Source organism: Cryptococcus neoformans (genome assembly GCF_000091045.1).
Source record: "Cryptococcus neoformans var. neoformans JEC21 chromosome 13 sequence".
NCBI lineage: Eukaryota > Fungi > Basidiomycota > Tremellomycetes > Tremellales > Cryptococcaceae > Cryptococcus > Cryptococcus deneoformans.
In genome coordinates this window covers 610001-627653 of record NC_006682.1, presented here as the reverse complement: position 1 = coordinate 627653, position 17653 = coordinate 610001, and the positions used below count along the sequence as shown (strand labels likewise).

General features: G+C 45.9%; 5 protein-coding genes across 5 annotated transcripts in view; 2 read left to right on the top strand and 3 right to left on the bottom strand.

Annotated features, from left to right (window-relative positions):
• Nucleotides 1–212: 212 nt before the first annotated feature.
• Nucleotides 213–5064, bottom strand: CNM02020 (hypothetical protein). The gene is made up of 9 exons (XM_024658330.1): nucleotides 4400–5064; nucleotides 3719–3968; nucleotides 3627–3663; nucleotides 3507–3562; nucleotides 2463–3374; nucleotides 2251–2380; nucleotides 2053–2199; nucleotides 1362–2000; nucleotides 213–1298 (listed from the first exon to the last, which is right to left on the bottom strand). The coding sequence occupies exons 5-9, from the start codon at nucleotides 3357–3359 to the stop codon at nucleotides 553–555; spliced, it is 2559 nt and encodes an 852-aa protein (XP_024513937.1). The 5' UTR covers nucleotides 3360–3374; nucleotides 3507–3562; nucleotides 3627–3663; nucleotides 3719–3968; nucleotides 4400–5064; the 3' UTR covers nucleotides 213–552.
• A 3579-nt stretch (nucleotides 5065–8643) lies between these two features.
• Nucleotides 8644–12224, top strand: CNM02010 (hypothetical protein). The gene is made up of 5 exons (XM_024658329.1): nucleotides 8644–9749; nucleotides 9811–9997; nucleotides 10051–10238; nucleotides 10295–10435; nucleotides 10489–12224. The coding sequence occupies exons 1-5, from the start codon at nucleotides 9663–9665 to the stop codon at nucleotides 11281–11283; spliced, it is 1398 nt and encodes a 465-aa protein (XP_024513938.1). The 5' UTR covers nucleotides 8644–9662; the 3' UTR covers nucleotides 11284–12224.
• Nucleotides 11314–12906, bottom strand: CNM02000 (expressed protein). Its single transcript, XM_024658328.1, has 6 exons — nucleotides 12507–12906; nucleotides 12313–12452; nucleotides 12123–12258; nucleotides 11813–12071; nucleotides 11393–11757; nucleotides 11314–11337 (listed from the first exon to the last, which is right to left on the bottom strand). Exons 1-5 carry the CDS (start codon nucleotides 12805–12807, stop codon nucleotides 11448–11450), a joined length of 1146 nt encoding a protein of 381 aa, XP_024514025.1. The 5' UTR covers nucleotides 12808–12906; the 3' UTR covers nucleotides 11314–11337; nucleotides 11393–11447.
• Nucleotides 12907–15006: 2100 nt separating this feature from the next.
• Nucleotides 15007–17259, top strand: CNM01990 (hypothetical protein). The gene is made up of 8 exons (XM_024658327.1): nucleotides 15007–15683; nucleotides 15778–15905; nucleotides 16000–16089; nucleotides 16139–16203; nucleotides 16255–16322; nucleotides 16373–16552; nucleotides 16616–16765; nucleotides 16825–17259. Exons 1-8 carry the CDS (start codon nucleotides 15513–15515, stop codon nucleotides 17062–17064), a joined length of 1092 nt encoding a protein of 363 aa, XP_024513939.1. The 5' UTR covers nucleotides 15007–15512; the 3' UTR covers nucleotides 17065–17259.
• CNM01980 (conserved hypothetical protein) overlaps nucleotides 17239–17653 on the bottom strand; it is a 5476-nt gene continuing 5061 nt past the window's right edge. Inside the window, exon 6 of the mRNA XM_024658326.1 lies at nucleotides 17239–17653. This exon is cut by the window's right edge and continues 682 nt beyond it. Coding sequence (XP_024514024.1) covers nucleotides 17382–17653 — 272 coding nt within the window. The 3' untranslated portion in view covers nucleotides 17239–17381.

Sequence of the window (17653 nt, the reverse complement as noted above, 5' to 3'; positions counted from 1 at the left end):
TTCTTGTTTTGAACTTTCTCATTTTGCACTTATTCACACATATTTCTTCCGGACGTACGTAGAGGCATGAAGATAGTTATAGGTAGTTTCAATTTACGGCATCAAGATGGCAATGGGAAAAATCATCTAAATCCACATACCACACATTCACAAGAAGCCGTCAAATCAAAATTGAAAGTTATTAACTTCTGCATCACGATTTTCACTTTACGACTTTCTACAATATGGGCTGATACAAATAATTATTCTATAAACAACGACTGTCGAGATAAACTAGCAAACCCAAAAAAATGAAAAACAGCAAAAAGGAAAGGGTGACGATGAAAAAAAAGGAAACATGATGATGATATATGATGAACAAGATATATGGTAAGTTTGTGTAGTAATGAAGATCATATAACGAATCGCAAGATAGACTCTGAGACTTAGAGGGATCAGATGCTAAGAAAAATAGAGACGAAGAAAAAGATTCGAAGAGTGTTAATACAATCGTTTAAAATTTCGCCGAGATCGAAGAAACCAACATAATCCGTTGAGACTAGGGTATACCACTCAGGCGTCTAAGCCTGAAGGATTTGTTGGAGATTTGGCCTCGCCGACAGGCGCAAGGCTGACCATTGAAGCGCTTTCCCTCCGCTTCCTGTTTTCATCCACGATGATGCTGGCATTCGCAGCAGCGTACTCGGCAGCATACTCATCTTCGTCCCATGCCAACATGTCTTCGCCCATCATACCCATACCCTGACCAGCCAAGACGGCTGTCAGAGCAGAGAAAGATGTGTTTCGGTCTACGATACCAGTTACTGAAGGGAGACCCATGGTATCCATTGACGATGGGGTGGGTGGATAGGCTGATGAGGAGATGTAGCGAGGAGCGGTGTTGGCAGAAGAGACAGACCTGACGGTGCCCTCACGGCTGGACAAAGAAGAGACGCAATTGGAGTCTTGGCCTGTTTGGAGGAAAGTAGACTCTCGAAAGGTAGGATCAGCAGAATAAGTCTCAGTAGGGGAAAGAGGCTGGGCTGTTGAAAGGAAAGGACCTTGATCGAAAAGCGATGGCATCTGCTCAAAGAGAGCAGGTTCAAAAACAGGAGTCATACCCAGGAAGGAGGAATTAGAATCGAAGACAGGCGTATAGTAGACGGGTTGCTGGTATGTTGCCGCGAGACTTTGGTAAGTAACCCCTTCGATCATTAACGGCGACTGAGAAGGTTCAGCATCGTGATCTGCGGCATCCGAGACTTCTTGATGATGGGAAGGCTCGCCAATAGTGACGGAGATGAGGTTTGAGGATGAACCTGCCACAATATGTTTCATGTCAGTCATCATTCTGTTTCCTTATATGTATGGCATGAAATTACCTAGAGAAGGTCCAGCCTCCAAGACAGTGGCACTCAGAGTTTGATCATCTGCAATAAGACCGCTCGTGCTGGGCCCCCTCTCTGTATCGTTCTCGAAAGCATGTTGGTCCAAATCCCACCAAGCTTGAGCTAAGGCGGCTGGATCTTCATGAGTGTCGAACGGCTCATCACTAAGAACAGGGATGTCGTCAATGTCAAGTACAGCCATAGGTCTGTGCGAGACGTCATGAGCTGCCGAGGTGATAGAAAGCAGGGCCTTTTGGAAATCCTCATCAGAGACAGAGTCCTCAGGGAATGGACTGGCAGTAGCTCGCAAAGGAACATCATAATTAGCGGAGTCAAGGAAGAGGAGCTGCCCAGGTGAAGCAGGGGCAGTAAGGGGTTGAGAACGTGCAGAGAGGGAGTTGGATGAGTATTGCTCAGTCATTGGAGGAGCAAGGAGGTCTAAATCGTTCATCATCAGTGGACCAGTGTGGCGTGTATGTCTCCAGGTGTAGTCGTGGGCAACGGCCTGACCAGGGGTAGACGAGGAGGGTCCTTCAGCTCCAGGAAGAGCTGGCACAGCGTAGTTGGGTAGAGGAAATGGTCTCCTGAACGTGGCTTGAGCTGCAGTAGCTCGTAAATCTGACATGTTGGAAGCTGGATAGACAAGTCAATAATTGTAGAAGCATCATCCAGGAAAAGAACTTACTCTCAAAACTTGAAGGATAAAAGCCACTGCTTTCAGAATCATAAGTCAAAGTCCTACCCAAAGACGGCATCTCATGTCGAGCCTGCGTAATACTGTAAGGAGAGACAGGTGAACGTTTTTCTCTGTTCCGAGATCGTCGTTTAGTCTCTGCTCATGTAAATTTAGTTTGTATCAAATGAAGATGGAAAATATACGCACTGCCAGCTCGCTTTTCCTCCTCCCTCAAACGTCTAGCTTCCTGCTTTTCTCTCTCCCTCTCTATACGCTGTTTCAGTTTTTCGGCCTTCCTCTTAGGTTGGAATTTGTAATCAGGATACAGCTTTCGATGCTGCATTATTTTGTTAGTTAGTGGAGAGACAACATGTCAAGGTACGGGGAGATGACGACTCTTCCGCGATTTTGTAACTGACCTCGAGCTTCCTCGCATTCGCCCTGTTTTCGTACACCGCTCTGATATCTGGAATTTCGTTCTTCCATAGATGGCTGATGACCTTGCTGATATCGGACTGAGGAAGACCCTTTCCTCCCTTACCGGGTCCCAGAGCGATATAGTCCTCAGTGGGCATTTTGCCTCCTTTCCTGATTTTTACCTTCTTCACAGGTGGAGGAGGCATTGATTTATTCCCCGAGCCTTCATCGCCTGACCCACCATGCAAAAGAGAAAGACCTAGCTCTTCTCGAGCCTTGTCAATCCCAGGAACCTTCTCTCCCTCACTAATTCTCTTGAGCATATCTGATCGATACAAAATCCACGCATTAGGAGGTCGAGGAACAATAACTTGGCTTTTGTTCTCATTTTGTGAGGAGGAAAGAAGACTTGATGATGACAAATGGCCACTATCAGTCATAGAGCTGGGTTCAATCTCGGTATCCATTCCAAATCGGCTTTCACTGTCTGTGTTTTGCCATTCTGATGAAGAGGCAAAAGAGGAAAGCTGGGAAGGAGATTTGAGAACGTGATCTCTTTTCGACCGAGCCGAAGGGTACGATGGTGGGCAAGTGTCGGTAGAAGAGAAGGATAAGTTCGTCGCAGGTGGTGAACTGGATAGGGAACACGTCAAAGGCATGGTTATGGGGACCCTAGACTGAGTGGGCGGTGGAGACACGATGTGCTGCTGGCCAGAGAACGTCTGATTGGCCGCCATGATGTGATGAAGGACGTTGCGCGCTGTGGGAACAGACAGGTTTCGAGGTCCACACTTCTTATGAAGCTCGTCTTCGTCTGAAGTGTATGGAGGTGTGTGTCCAGAGGAAGAAATCGGGATTGGAACAAACGGAAGGGGAGAGGGCGTAAAAGGGTGAGTCATCAAGTCGGCACAAGACTGCAGGAACGAAATAATGTCAAAATCATCCTTCTTTGGATTAAGTCTAGGAATCTCCATTGAAAGGCCAGGGTGGAAAAAGAAACTGACTGTCGAGGTATAATGGGTAAAGTCAAAGAAACGAGTACTAACTGTGATGATAATGATATGCTAGCCTCAAGAAAGAGGAAGTGCGATCTGCCTGCAATCTAGCTGTTATAAGTTGAAGTTGACGTGCTGTTGGTACCGCCCGACGATAGGTATGGGACGAACCTTTTAGGTACGTGTACAAGGACAGATCGCTAGGAATCTTTTGACATCAGCTTAACGCGTGTTACTACAATACCTGGAGTGAATTTACTTACAAATGGTTGACAGTGTTAGATATGAGTATATTCACTGAAGGGTACAGCTGAGCCTGAAACAGGCAGTGAGGATAAGGGATGTAATTTTGCGTCACTGTTTGAAGCTGTTGTCCAGGGAAGTAATAAAGCCTGAAAGTCGATTGGTCGATAAACAGTACACTCGGGGCAGATTTGGACGAAAATCCTGTAAGTGAAGAATGCTATGGCCTGGCACAGAAGCTCCGTAGATGTCTGTGAAGTATGCAATAAGCTGTAGGATCGAAAAGTCAGTGTTTTGAGAACAATAAGGGAAATGTCGACACAACATGAGCACCATCAACATCACACACACGGACACTCGGCACTGGCATCGTCCAACAACGTCCCATCACTCGTTTCCTTTTGTTCTTCGAATTTCTGTTTCTTGCAGTATGCAAGATATAATCCTCAGTGCACGTCGTGAGGCTGACACTGGACTGGCTCGTCATGCTTCGGACCGTCGTGAGACCAAGCGTTAACGAAGTGCACACAATAGCATGCGGCGAAAACGTGATTACGAGTCATAAAGGCTTGAGTTTTGGATAACCATTCCAACACAAAGTGTCTTCGAAATCATGGCGCCACGGAACCAGACGACTCACTGTCTTCAATCCCCCTAATCCCAAAGACGATTGAGGAAAAAAACAGCAGAACCAGACTCACATTCTCTAGGTGCTCCACAACAACAGCCAAACAATGCGAGGCGCAACTACTTGGATGCTACGATTGTGCTGGACCAGGCTTACCCTGATCACCAACGGCAAGAAAGAGCTGACAGTCAACTAACGCTGGAGCAAACGGACGGAGGAAAGAGATTGGAAGTTGCGACACCAGACTGGCACGCACAGAAGCGATATTCAACAAAAAGCGCTGAACGATGAGAGTGATGGGTGTTTCGTGCGATGGGGTCGATACCAACGTATAGACCGTGCGCTTTCGAGCTAATGGAAAGAAAAGTCAAAGAGACAGGTGTTGGAGGAGATTTACAAGTTTCAGGTTTAGGTCAAACGATCATTGTCTTTTGTGAGTACCACAACTGTGGGAGAGCTAACTGCGCACGAGAGAGACATGATCTATGGCTTCTAACTGTTCTCTGCCTCCTGCTGAAAAGGGCAATGAAGATTCCCGTCTGGTACAATTGCTGCTCTCGCGCAATTGCCTCACAACTTCCAAGTTCAAAGTGTGATACGTCCAGGAACGGGCGAAATGAGACTTGAGTCTTAGGACCTAAGGGCATTTATTTAAGGGTCTGAAGCCGGCTTCTATTAGGACTTTTGGAAGACTCGTTCGGCTTTCCCGGATATTTAACGATGAATGCTGGAAATTATTGAGAATTGAGAAAATTCAGACTTGAGGATATGCTATTATGTATGCGCGGAAGAACAGCGCATGACACGGCATAAGTATTGAGCCATAGCATGAAGTGCCTAGGACACGGCTGTGTTTGAAAATAATTAGCCCGAAACAACACCAAATGACAATCCTTTTGACAATTGACAATTGACAACTGGCGCCAGGCGTGAACAAAGTGATCGACCCGTCCATGTTAACCGAGCGGTAATCTTAAAATACGTCCTCTTTCCGGATGAAATATGACCCTGCACGGCGAAGAAATAACGGTCGGGGGCCGGCAGTTCCGTGGCGCTATCATTTATTATTTCACCTTCGCTCTTTCCCCATTCTCTTCTTTTTCTTCCACGTTTCTCCTGCACTCCTCTCTTTTATGTTATCTATTTGCTTGTATTCGTCAATAATCACCGTCGGATTTTCAATAAGGTTCCATGTTTCATGGCTTCCACAATATTCCCACGTTCCACGCCTCCCTTGTTCGTCAAACTGAACGTGGCCATTTAACTGCCCGCTAGCGCCCGTTTTCTGCTCTATGTGTGCCCTCTGTGCTTTTCATTCATTTCCGACGGGATGTGCATCTTTCTACTGTGTACCGTTACAGACTGAAGTATCGCAAGATGGCGTATGATGGTCCACCGAGTATTTCTCTTGATCCTGGACCGTGGAGTTCGTTAATAATCATGTTTGATGAGTAGTTAGCGGAGCTTCTGCCTCCATTTCCACTGGGTTTTAAAACACTTTCGGAAGGTCAACCTTGGCTCTTTCTGCTCTTAGCAATGGCTGAAATACGACAGAATGAGTAGTTGTTGCGGCTTCGAACTGAGCGACAGGCGGCAAGATCACTCCACGCTCTAAGATCTGTGGCAATATCACTCTGTCAAAAGTGTATGGAGCCTCCGCTCGGACCCCATCACATTAGTATGATTGATATGAATCGGAATGAATCACAACTAGTCCTTATATTGACCTTTATCCCCCAAAACGGTTATAACTGTTCTGTTAGAAACATCGTTGGTCGAAGGCGAGGTCCAAGGCCCAAGGTTGGCCATGCGCTAATGTTAATGATCAGTATCCGATATATTTATTTGCTCTTCTCCAGTGCTGCATTTGTAGTAGAAGAATACATACTGTCTACTACTGTCTAAAAAGTGCAATGATAGCAGTGTGGACATTGAAAGGGGCCTATGTACTCCGTCCACTGTCTTCCTAATTTCCATCAAGCAACCTTTCCTATCCGCTGTGACGTACGAGTACAGTGAGTAGCATGTTGATAGCTGAAATATATACCTAGGCGAGAGGTTGGACATAGATAAGCTTCGTAAATACTCGGCCGGGAATAGTAGTGAGTAATACAATCGCAGAGTGAGCACAGGGAAGAGAGAAGACAAAAGATAAAAGAGTCTACTACCGTTACAAGGGAGAAGAAGAGCACGAAATATGGCCTTTACTTTCGAGATATTTTGTTACGTACGATGAATGATGGATAACCAATTAAGGATAAAGCAAAAGGCAAAAATAATAATAAGAGAACCAAAGGCATGCTTAAATTCCGGAAGGGAAGAGCTTGAGACCCTGATATGCGTGAACCCTGGATATAATTGATTAGAGCGCGTCGCGTGGCGCCTAATTTATCGTATCAATCGATTGCCTCCTAAACAGTGGAACATGATCGTCGTACAGTAAATAAGAACTTACGGATGGTGATTTGTTTCGTGTTCTGTGAGTAGTTCGTAGTACATCCAGCAAATTAATGTTACATGTTGAAGGCTTACCTACTCTTCTGAACACTCGGCATGCATGCCGCACGACACGACAGGATGGTGGGGCAGACTGCTTAAGCTGGCCAAGGGGAGATAATGGTAATATAAACTGAGTGCCTAGGGCGGATGGAAATGGACAGGCGCTCTTGCAACAAGCTTGGAACTCCGAAAGACTCGGAGCTCTCCAGGAACGAGGCACTTCCTTCAATCTTCGTTGAGCTGCGGGTTCATGATAGTTGCTATCTTCTGGTTGTCGGCTACCTGGCTGGCGCCAGTGGGCTGCAGAATGCTGATTTCGGCCCTTTTTGGTAGTGCCTCGAGGCTCCACGACCTATAGTAACGTACTAAGGTACCTATCTCATATCCGAAGTTTCCATGCTCTGAATACTAAATACTAGGTGCTGAATAATGATCCTTACTACTTATCTCTCCTCCTTTCTTAGTCGCCTAACAACCATCAGTAAGGTACTAGCAATTCGCTACTTATGCAGATTGCAGAAGAATGTGGAATGCGAACTTCATAGACCGGACCATAGATGGTACAGTGGCTGGCTAAACTTTAAACATCAAGTTGATTGTTTACGCAGTTCGTAAACCGACAGTGCCGCTTCAAAGAAAGTCTATGTGCTCATCATGTTGTAGCCTATATGCAGCTACCGGCGCCGGGTGAGTAATTCTGACATCCATATATGTGTCCGCATCATTCACATTTCACAAATACCGTTCAGCATTCGGTTTAATTGAAAAACAAAAATTCAGGAAGATGTAACTTTGGAGTCCTGAAAAAGAAAGGAAATGAAGAATGAGCGTCAAGAAAAGAAGAAGACGGCGAAGAACGCTATTTCGAACTGAAGGGGGAAAAAAGAAGATTCAATTAGAGCATAACCAGTAACTAACCCTTGACCGCTGTGCATCCTGGAACCTGGTAACTGATACTTACAAGGGTTGATAATATATGTGTGGGGTGATATGCTTTTCACTGCATGGCCCGGGGGTCTCTATTCATGTCGCGGATTTTTAGCCCTGTCTGGGCTGCGCATCTTTTAGCAAGACAGGGCGGCAGGTGCCTACGGTCTCCATGGGGAAACCAAACAATTAAGTAACCACAAATAATAAGTCGAACAGAGAATAGCATGATAATCTGAGAAATCAGGGCTTGCATCTGCTTGAAAGTTGTCACTATGCATGTGCTCACTAATGGGCTACCAGTACTATGAGTCATCATCACTCAAGATGACATAGCGCCGATTGAACGTTGGAGCGTTGTTCTCTCATCAACGATACTGAAGAATCTTCAGCCTTTCGTTAGTTACTGTGTATGTACTGCTGCGTCATGAACTTCATATCTACTACTACGTACTAAGACGCCAAATTGGCCTTGTCCATGCGCAGTTGGCAAATACCTGTACCACAGACTGCAAGCATAGGCAAACGGCTTACCATACAAATGTCCGGACGGGAGATGATGGGCAGCGAAAAGCCCATAAGAGAAGATTTCGGGTGTCGAATTTTTTCGGGTGCAATGGATAATTAGTCGCAATTATTAAAAGGGCGTCCCCGACACCGAATTAGGCAAATTGTGGACCATTATCAAGACGGATGCTCGGCAATCTCTCGTTCCTTCCCGTTGGCGCGTTCCTGCAAAGGAAGCCACCGCCTACAGCCGACGCCGGATCGCCGGCGTATCATTGGAATTATTGCTGCTGCTGCAACGCCCCAAGCTAGGCTAACTCTTCTTCTATATAATAACTTCTTGGTCTGTACAATTTACATGTTGTCATTCTATAGTAGTGTGATAACATATGAGCTGCAAAGGTGTTGGAGTAGAGCAAGCACGCGAGCAGATATTTCAAGACCAACCGAGCTCTTGAGTCTCAAAAGCTAAAGGATATCGAAAAGAAGGAAGAAGAACAAGAAGTGGGCCGACGTGAGAAAACATCGACTTTTCCACCGGTGGACTTTTCGGATGTTCCGGGTGGCTTGGTGCGGCGTTCGGTCCCTGGTCCGAATATTAATAACCCAGCTTTCTACGATGTTTAGGATCGTTTATCTCGTTTGAGATTGTGTCGATATTATTGTACAGTATGTTGCACGATCGATGTTGCCTGCAAGTATTTTGTAGTATTATCCGCAAATTCCGCAGTCGTTGCCTTTCTTCTTCCCCTTGCGAACACTACATCCAAGAGGTCTGTCTTCGGCAATGTGGGGGTTATGTACAGGCGCAAGTCAGTAGCAGTTACTTGTCCTTCTTGGTACTGCAGGCTGCTGGGTGGACTGTTTTTTAGCACGGCTGCGGCCTAGTACGATGAGCAAATTGATCAATTGCTGGCACTGCATGTTCTTACTGCCATGCCATGTGTTGTATTGGACGCTTAAATGAGATATATAGCTCCCAATGAAGGGAGCGGCAGGTAGTATGTAACGATTAACCGCTGGGGGGGGGATCGGAAGAATTTCCATCCTGTGCCTGCTGCTTCATCCCTTCGATAAGAGGTGGTGATTTTACCTTACACTCTTGGCCGGTGTCGGCATCATGAAGTGTTGTCTCCTTTGTCAACTTCAAGCCATTGAAATCAACACAAAGGATGCATCGCCTTGTATAATGACCCATCACCTTGTCGGTATTAATATATGAGTGGGAGGGGGCTTACTTGTAGTTCTCGCTGAGACGCAACCAGCTACTTTCCCCCTATAGTGATTCCCATGCAGGTGAGTCAAATCTACTGTCCCTTCTAATGTCAAAACAGGCCTTCTCTATAGTTGGCTTATGGTGGCGTATGATGCCCCCTACAGGACACTGTACAGCATTAGCTTGAATGTCAGCTTTTGGTCACCACCTGGATAGTATCGGAGGCAAAGGGTATGACATTGCCAGGAAATCTATTCACTTTCGATTCTATTGGGTAAGTATGACAAGAAACTAGGTTAAGCGTCTGGCATTGATAGATACATCCTTCTGTAAAGCTACACGCATCCGGTGGATGGCTCGCATCCGTCATACTCCATTTGACTGATCTCACAGGGCTATGGGAGTTTGTATTTGCTTCAATCTTGTTCGTGATTGCTTGGACGACCTTGAGGATGCAGCAAGTTGAGATTTCTCTGGTACTCGGCTTCATCTTCGATCTCGCAATCCCTTTGCAATATCACTGTCAGTATGCTTCCATGCTTTTTACTCTCAGTGGTGCTCACCTCCTCTCATAGTTCACCCGACATTTTCCGAGAAACATGCTCAGCATCTTGAGCACTACTGGCCCCTCTTCATCTTCGGTACCATGATTGAATTCGTCGCCTTCTTACTCGTGCATCCTGATCTCTTCACCCTGGTGGTATGTTTGAAGACGACGGCCTTGTTAGGGATTTGGCTTGGGAGGGACGATAAAGGTGGCTTTGTGGGTAGTTTATTTATTATAGATCTGAGTCGAAAACTGATGTAACTGGCTATTAGCTTACCATCAAACTGAGAGGAAGGGGAATACCTCTTGAAGATATCGGTTCGGTACCCGTTATCAGCAGTAACTCCAGAGAGAAGAGGGAAGTTAAACCCAAAGGCGGTGGTACTGTTGGAGAACCAAGTGAGGGAAGAAAAGTAGGTTTAGATCAGCGGAGCAGGTGTTAGGAGGCATTTAACCAACTGAAAAGGCCGCAGAAATGAGAAAACAAGAAGAACCCAAAGATGATGAAAGCGAAGAACCCAAGACAACATCAAAAGGCAAGGAAAATAAACCAGATAAAGACAAATTTAAGCCAGGTTCCAGGAGCAAGAAGGAAAAGAAAAATGATAAAGAACAGAAGGAGAAGCGAACAGAAAAAGAGAACAATCCAATTTCTAAAAGCTCAGAGTCATCCTCCGCAATCCCTTCGTCGACATTCAGCACTTCATCTCCATCCTCTGCTAACGACAACTTGGACAAAAATCCACAAACGTCAAGTACACCGTCCCTTACTGTCAGGAGCACCCCATTAATCACCAATAGTTCACCGGAAGCTCCATCTACTACTTCATTGGCCTGCAGCGCAGAGTCAACTCCTAGTCAACAGGAGTCAGAAACCGCAACTCCATCCATGCTGCCCAGCTCACCTGAACAGTCATCCACGTCATTATGCGGCGACAGAGCTCTCAAAACAGAAAAAATCAGTGGGGCTAGTGAAATTGCAATTGGAGGCAATGAAGGGGGAGAAAAGGGGAGGGGGAAGAATAGATACGATTCAAAGAGATTCAAGGGTAACCTTATGCCTATTCGGAAGAAGGTGCACTCTGGACCAGGGGGTATTTGGCAAGAGAATGAATCCAAAAATCCGAGTACAGCCAGTGGTAGTAGCGAAGGGGGAGACGGGAATGGGAGGAACAGGCATGACCCTAAAGGGTTTAAGGAAAATCTCATGCCAATCCGTAAGCAAGCGCGCCCCAAACCAAGCTTTGGTCGGCAAAGATAGTAATAAGTCCGCCGGGCTAGCGTTATAGTCTGTGGCATTTATTATCCAACGTGGCTGTTGTATGGAAAGTAAAGTCAATGAACAACCCAAGAAAAACCTTCTTACGCACCGTTGCATCGTGTTTTCCGTTATACAGTTACGAATATGCTGTGACCTACGCTATGCTACAAAACGCCGGTTTCCCTGTCCTTCCCCTTCAAGCCAATGTCCCCTCCATGAAGCTCAAGGATATCGCTCTTGCTACCAGCAACAGCAGGCTCCAGAGAAGAGGCCTTAATACTTTCCAGCTTGTCCGACTCATCGTCAGCGCGTTTCTTCTGGCTCCACTTTTTCTCGAGCTCGTCCTCCGCTTCCTGGATATCGACGCCGAGGTCGTCTACTCGACCCATACCGTAGAAACCTACTTGGTCGGGTTGAAGAGGCTGAATAATGTTGTTTGCGAACAAATGCTGACGCTTCTCGAGGTCGAAAGCCCTATAAACATTGTCAACCCCGTCTATGGTCTTGCATTTGGAGAAGTAGAATTCACCACATTGCTGCCCCGATTCTGTTAGAGATGGAGAAGAACAAGCCGATGATGGGCACACTCTCCAAAAGGGAAGTTGCAAACCCAAAAGCCCTGTATGCCCATTTACGTTCCTCCACCCATCTCCATATTTCGTCATTGGACATACCTTTCATCTCAAAATAGGGTCGGTGAAGATATTCGGCAGTTGCTAATGACTTGAGGACGGAGGTAACGAGAGGTGAGAGGAGAGGGAGAGAGGGTGATAAAGGAAGGAGCAGGTCTACGATAGCGCTTTAACAGATGAAAGTAGTCGAGGACCTGAAATGCTTACATTTACGCATTACCAACTGAGTAGGCCACCACAAAATCCAGCTGATCCAATTTGCATTCCTTCGCACTCTTCGGCCATTTTTGTCGAGCTCTCCGGTCTGAATTTGGGGTGGATGAGCCCATTCTTCAATATATCCCTACATGGATTTCAAAGTTAGTTTTACGTTACCAGGAGAATGAGACATTCTCACTTGAGACCAGAATTCTGCAGGTTTGCGTCTCGAAGAAACAGTCAAAGCATAAGCTCGTGAACGAGCAATCTTAAGGTTTTTGTAGATGAAGAAACGTAGGATCGAGCTGAGTTGAGGCAAAAGAATTAGGAGATGGGTGTCTGATATCTTTATTAGCACCATATCATCTCCCTTTGTAAATTATGAGGACTCACAAAGAACAGCATTCAAATTTAGTGAGAACTTGCCAAGTCCCACTTGGACCGAGCCGTCAACACTATCTTTCAACACTTCCTCTCCCTTCTTCCACCATCCTCCACTAATGAGGAATTTCCGTATAAACCATTCCATAGCTTTCCAGCTCAAGACGGTGTAAACACCTCCCACAACAATCCCTCGTACGGCAGCATGCTTAACTTTGTCCAAAACCGGAGTTCTAATAGAGGGATCGGTTGCCAAACGATAAAGGCCCACAATAGCATACAAAGGCGGCAGATGCAGAAGTTCAGAGGGCATCTTGACTGTCTTTCTTGCAATAATAGCTTCAAGTAAATGTTGCCCGAGTAAGTGCTAGCTTGCTGAGTCCGTGGATCTGTCTGACTTCTCCTAACTGCTGTCGTCCTCATCGGAGTCCATCGTTTGTCGTTCGCAGGAAATCGAACAGCTCATCGGAAGCATGATGTCATAACAAATACAATTACGTAAACTACCCAGAGGTGATGATTATTTACCACCACCGCACCACGCCGCCGAAGACTGGTGGGAACACCGAGTTGAGGCCGCCGAGCTGCCAAAAAGGTAAAAGCGCCAGAACGAAAATCGGAAAAACTATCGATCCGTCACAACAAGGATCTCGACCCAAGTTGTGCTTCGTGTCTCACCTATCTGGTCTGCCCCTGAGCTGCTGGGAACCACTACAGCAAGTTGCTGGGCCTCACTTTTCTCTTTCCAATCAATCTGCAGCCTAATACAGGCTTGAAGAAGTTGATGATGATGATGGGGAAGAATGGTCGTGTCTTGTTTGGTATTCTACCAGTTATTAAAAAAATCACATGTCTGTTTTTAACTGCTGCTGTTCTGCCGGCGGTGGAGTCATAATACAAGGGAGACGTGTACATAATTATGTCCCCGACACCCGGTCGTCGTCAACATTAGACCTTTTATTATCTCATAAGGCTTCGAGGTATAAAGCTTCCTGAGATCTGGGATAATAGCCGTGGAAGATCTAGCTAGATTGTCAAATACTTCACGGCTCATGACTCGGCTAGCCACGCAGTCGTTGCTTTTCAAGCTAGTTTTGTGTATGACCTCCTTCCTTTCATTCAGTTACCTTGACCGTCTGCTGTAATCATGTACGTCGGACACGATGGTGAATGATGATGTATGCCGCTTGCATTCATGTTTCTGCCCTTGGGCGTGGTTGTCGAAGCTAAGCAGAAAAACGAGGATATAAAAGAACGGTGATGAGATGGTGAGAGTGGCGAAAGAGGTATCATCCCTTGTGCTACGTACGCGTACAGCTGAGTCGTATGACAGGACAAGCTTCGATCGCTCCTCGGCTATTATGGCCCGACATACAGCGGGCGCCAACTGTAACCGATTGATCTCGCTCAACCTCATCAGTGACTCTCATCACTCCTCATTCATCAATAACAACACTATTAATGACTAATGACGTGAAGCGCATGCATAGGAATGAAATAACATGCACAGAAGGCAGAACCGACCACACCTGATTGAATTTTGAAAGAAGCTGTATGCTTGAAAGTGCCGTATTAAACTTCTGCAACCTGCACATGATATGTAGTAAAAAGGAGACTTGTCATAATGAGGCTTATCAAGGTGTGTGTGCATGATGATATGACGGATGCAACGAGTACAAACACCAACTCTAGACCCAAATTGCAAACCTCCGGTGTTTCCGCTTTTTCGATTTTTGAGGTGACTCACGTATAAAATGAACTTTGTTTTCTTCCTGCTCGTATGGAATGTGGATGGAACATGTACGGGATGTTTAGCAATAGCCGACAGTACATCGGAATCAGCAGGCAAAGAGGTCAACTTGGGCTAAGTTGACAATCAAAGGACATGAACATCTTACTTTGCAGTGGTAGTAGTTCGGCTCACTGCCCGTGAATGCGAAGGTGCAAGACGGTCAACAAATCAAGCAATTGATTATTTCATGCAGTTCCGTTTAATTATTCTTTCTTTCTTTTTCTGCTTCCCGTGCTGCGGTTTATAGAATCATATGTCCAGTAGCTTCTCAAGCTAACGACGTATGCAACGCAGTAATTGCACTTAATCTGAAATACGAAAGACAAAAAAGAGATCTCATATTACATGATTAAACCCTGATATAGCGCTTCCTATAAGATAAGGACGCCGAAATCAGGTTCTAATCTGGTGGGATAGAGTCTCTAATAATTACAGCCTACAAGTGCCTTCAACTGCTGTATATGAATGAAACTTGTGATTGAAATTCGCCGATTACGGTTCTCAAATACAAAAATTGGCGCCGCCCGCCGGTTCCTAGACTGAGCTGATGCAGATAATTCCCTAGATCTCTATTAATTATACGACGACTTTTGCAGTTCGTTTAGTCATCAGCCTCATCAGCTGCGCGGCCCCTGGAAGACGTGAGACTGAGCATAAGAACGGTTATTATTGTTGAACAGTTGATCTTGCTCCGGGAAATCTGGCCAAGGAGAGATCGAATCATGCATCTTGAAAACATCTGTATCTACTGCAAAGGTGCTTTGTTACTCTACACCATACGTCAGTTCCCTGATCCCTGTCGGCCAACTCCTTATTTGACATATTAGAGTGGAACTTTCGGCACAACTCCTGAAAATTCTCCCTCTTCAGTTACACATCTGCCCGCCGCATCAGGAGTCCACACGATCGTCTCTGCCAGCAGCGCACGAATATTGATAACACACCTACGACACGCATTCTTGCCCTCTATTCAGTGCCATCTCTATACAACGTCAAAGTTATAGCCCTCCGTTTACCTATCAGGGGCAGCAAGTGTGATCGCGGCTACATTGGCTCAACTGGTCTTCGTTCTGGCGATCCCAAGGCGGCCACAAACTCTAGCACAGTTTCTTAAAGGCTAGGCAGCGAAAAGATTAGAAAGGATAAAGCGTTTCTTACAAATCACTCTCGTCAGCCCTCCCATACCTACAATTTCACGCTTCTCAGCAATTTCTCACCTTCCCGGGATGCCTGCTCAAACTCTTGGCAAACGAAGATTGTCTTCAGGATCGCCTTCCCTTCAATCCAGCGCTTCCGCGTCGTCCAGCCGTGGACCACGAACAAGTTCAAGAGGTTTGAAAGCTTCGCAGGAGGAGTTGGGCCTCTCGGCTTTAGTGGTGTGTAATGCAGACCAAGAAGTAAGTTCATCCTTCAGTTCAAGTGCTTAGACTTTGCTTGACCACAATCAACTTTGCTCAAATTTTACACTTACTGACTTGTTGTCCATCTCAGGCGAAGCTCAATTATGTATCAGAGTCGATGCAAGATATTCTTGGATACACCCCATCCGATTTGATTGGCAAGTCCGTGTACCTCATCTTTCATCCGGATGAAGTTCCGTTTTTGCGACAGATCCACTAGTACGTCATTCCCCCGATCATTATCGTCCAAAGAATGTTTTGGGCGGATGTTCTGAGAGGAAAGCGGGATGGATCACTGATGGTAACTGTTTAGTCAAGCTCTGACGGAGGAACGGACCGCCTGTGTGGCGTATTTCCGGGTTCTTCATCGTGAAGGATACTACGTTGAGTGCTGTTGCTCCTAGTGCGTTTTTTTATCAGGCAAGATGGACAGTGACTGACTCCAGTGACAGCTATACTGTGTATAATATGTCCTTGGCGCTGTACACACGTGCAGTGGACGGTCATCGTACACTTCGTACGCAGAGGTTATTGAAAGAGTGAGAATGATCGACTGACGAGACTGTAGAACAAGCCCTTACTGCTAGAGAAGTGATCGAGGTCTCCCCGGCTTCTCAAGGTCGATTCTCTGTCAAGGTATATTCTCATCCCATACTTTGCTTGAGTTTACCTGACTCTCTGCGTAGCGATGGTCATCGTCCGCCCCTCAGACATCATCTCCACAGTCCATCACCACCATCGACATTAACCATCCTTGGCCAAAACCTCCAAAACCTACTCCACGGACATTCTATATCATGGACCGCTTTACAGATACCAGCCGTGTCATCTATGTGAGCAACGACGTGATCATCAACGGTTCTTCAGTAAGCTTCCTTTTTTAGCCAGAAAGTTTTTTGTCGCCAAACTGTTAATGGCATCCTGTCTAGCTTCTCAAACAGTCATTCTACTCCATCATCAGACCCTCCGATCGTCCCCGTATTCGCAAATATATCGAAGCAGCGAAAAAGTCCACACCAATCATGTTTGATGAGCAGCGATCAGGTGGACATGGCTATACGACCTTTCATGTATTGAAGGTATGTCTGTTCTTTTTATATCCATAGTTTCACCTCCTCATACGTTACAATTTTTTTAGATTCCAGATCTTCCACCTGCGGGTGAAATATGGCCTCAGGGCAATGACGAGTCTGAACGTTCCATGCCTGGACAAGAATTTATCCTCGTCGAGGGTATCTTCACCGCCAACAGCGACGGCTTAACTTGCATTATCTCCAAGATTCCTGAAGAATCCAAAGCATCGGAGCCTCCCAGAGCCTTAGAGAACAACACCAACAGCAAGGCATCAGCTATGGCGATTGAAAATCTGACAGGATAGTATCTTTTTTTTTTTACCAGGAGCAAACGAAGTATAATGTCTTGAGCTGGGTGCAGGGTACTGTCCATATCTGCAATCTCTAAACTGGACTTGTATCAATAATCCATATCAGTGCCACTATTATGTAGTATAACATTACGAGAGCAAATAATTAACGCATCGATTGTCATTTCACAAGGCTAAAACACATGCATACTTTCTCTCTTGACGGAAACTTTTCACTTATGCGCTACTAGTTATATTCTTATAAAAAACCTACCTGTAAAAGCCAAAAAGATGGGGGAATTAGAGAGATTAAGTTATGCCACAAATCCAAATTATCTAGTCTGAGGAGGCTTGTATCTGGACACGACCCGTCCACTATCATCTTCGCCTCCTTGCTCTCCTTGGCGACCTTCCCATCCGTCACCATCGTCCCAGGTATCAAACTTCCTGCCATCATCCCCTTGTTTCCTTGATGTATGCAAGTCTGATCCCCATCCACCTCCGCCAAAACTAGCTCCACCGCTGGCATCACCCCATTGAGCACTTCCACCACCGCCGTATGATGCCGCCGCAGCTACATCAGCTGCCCATTGTGCAGCCCGCC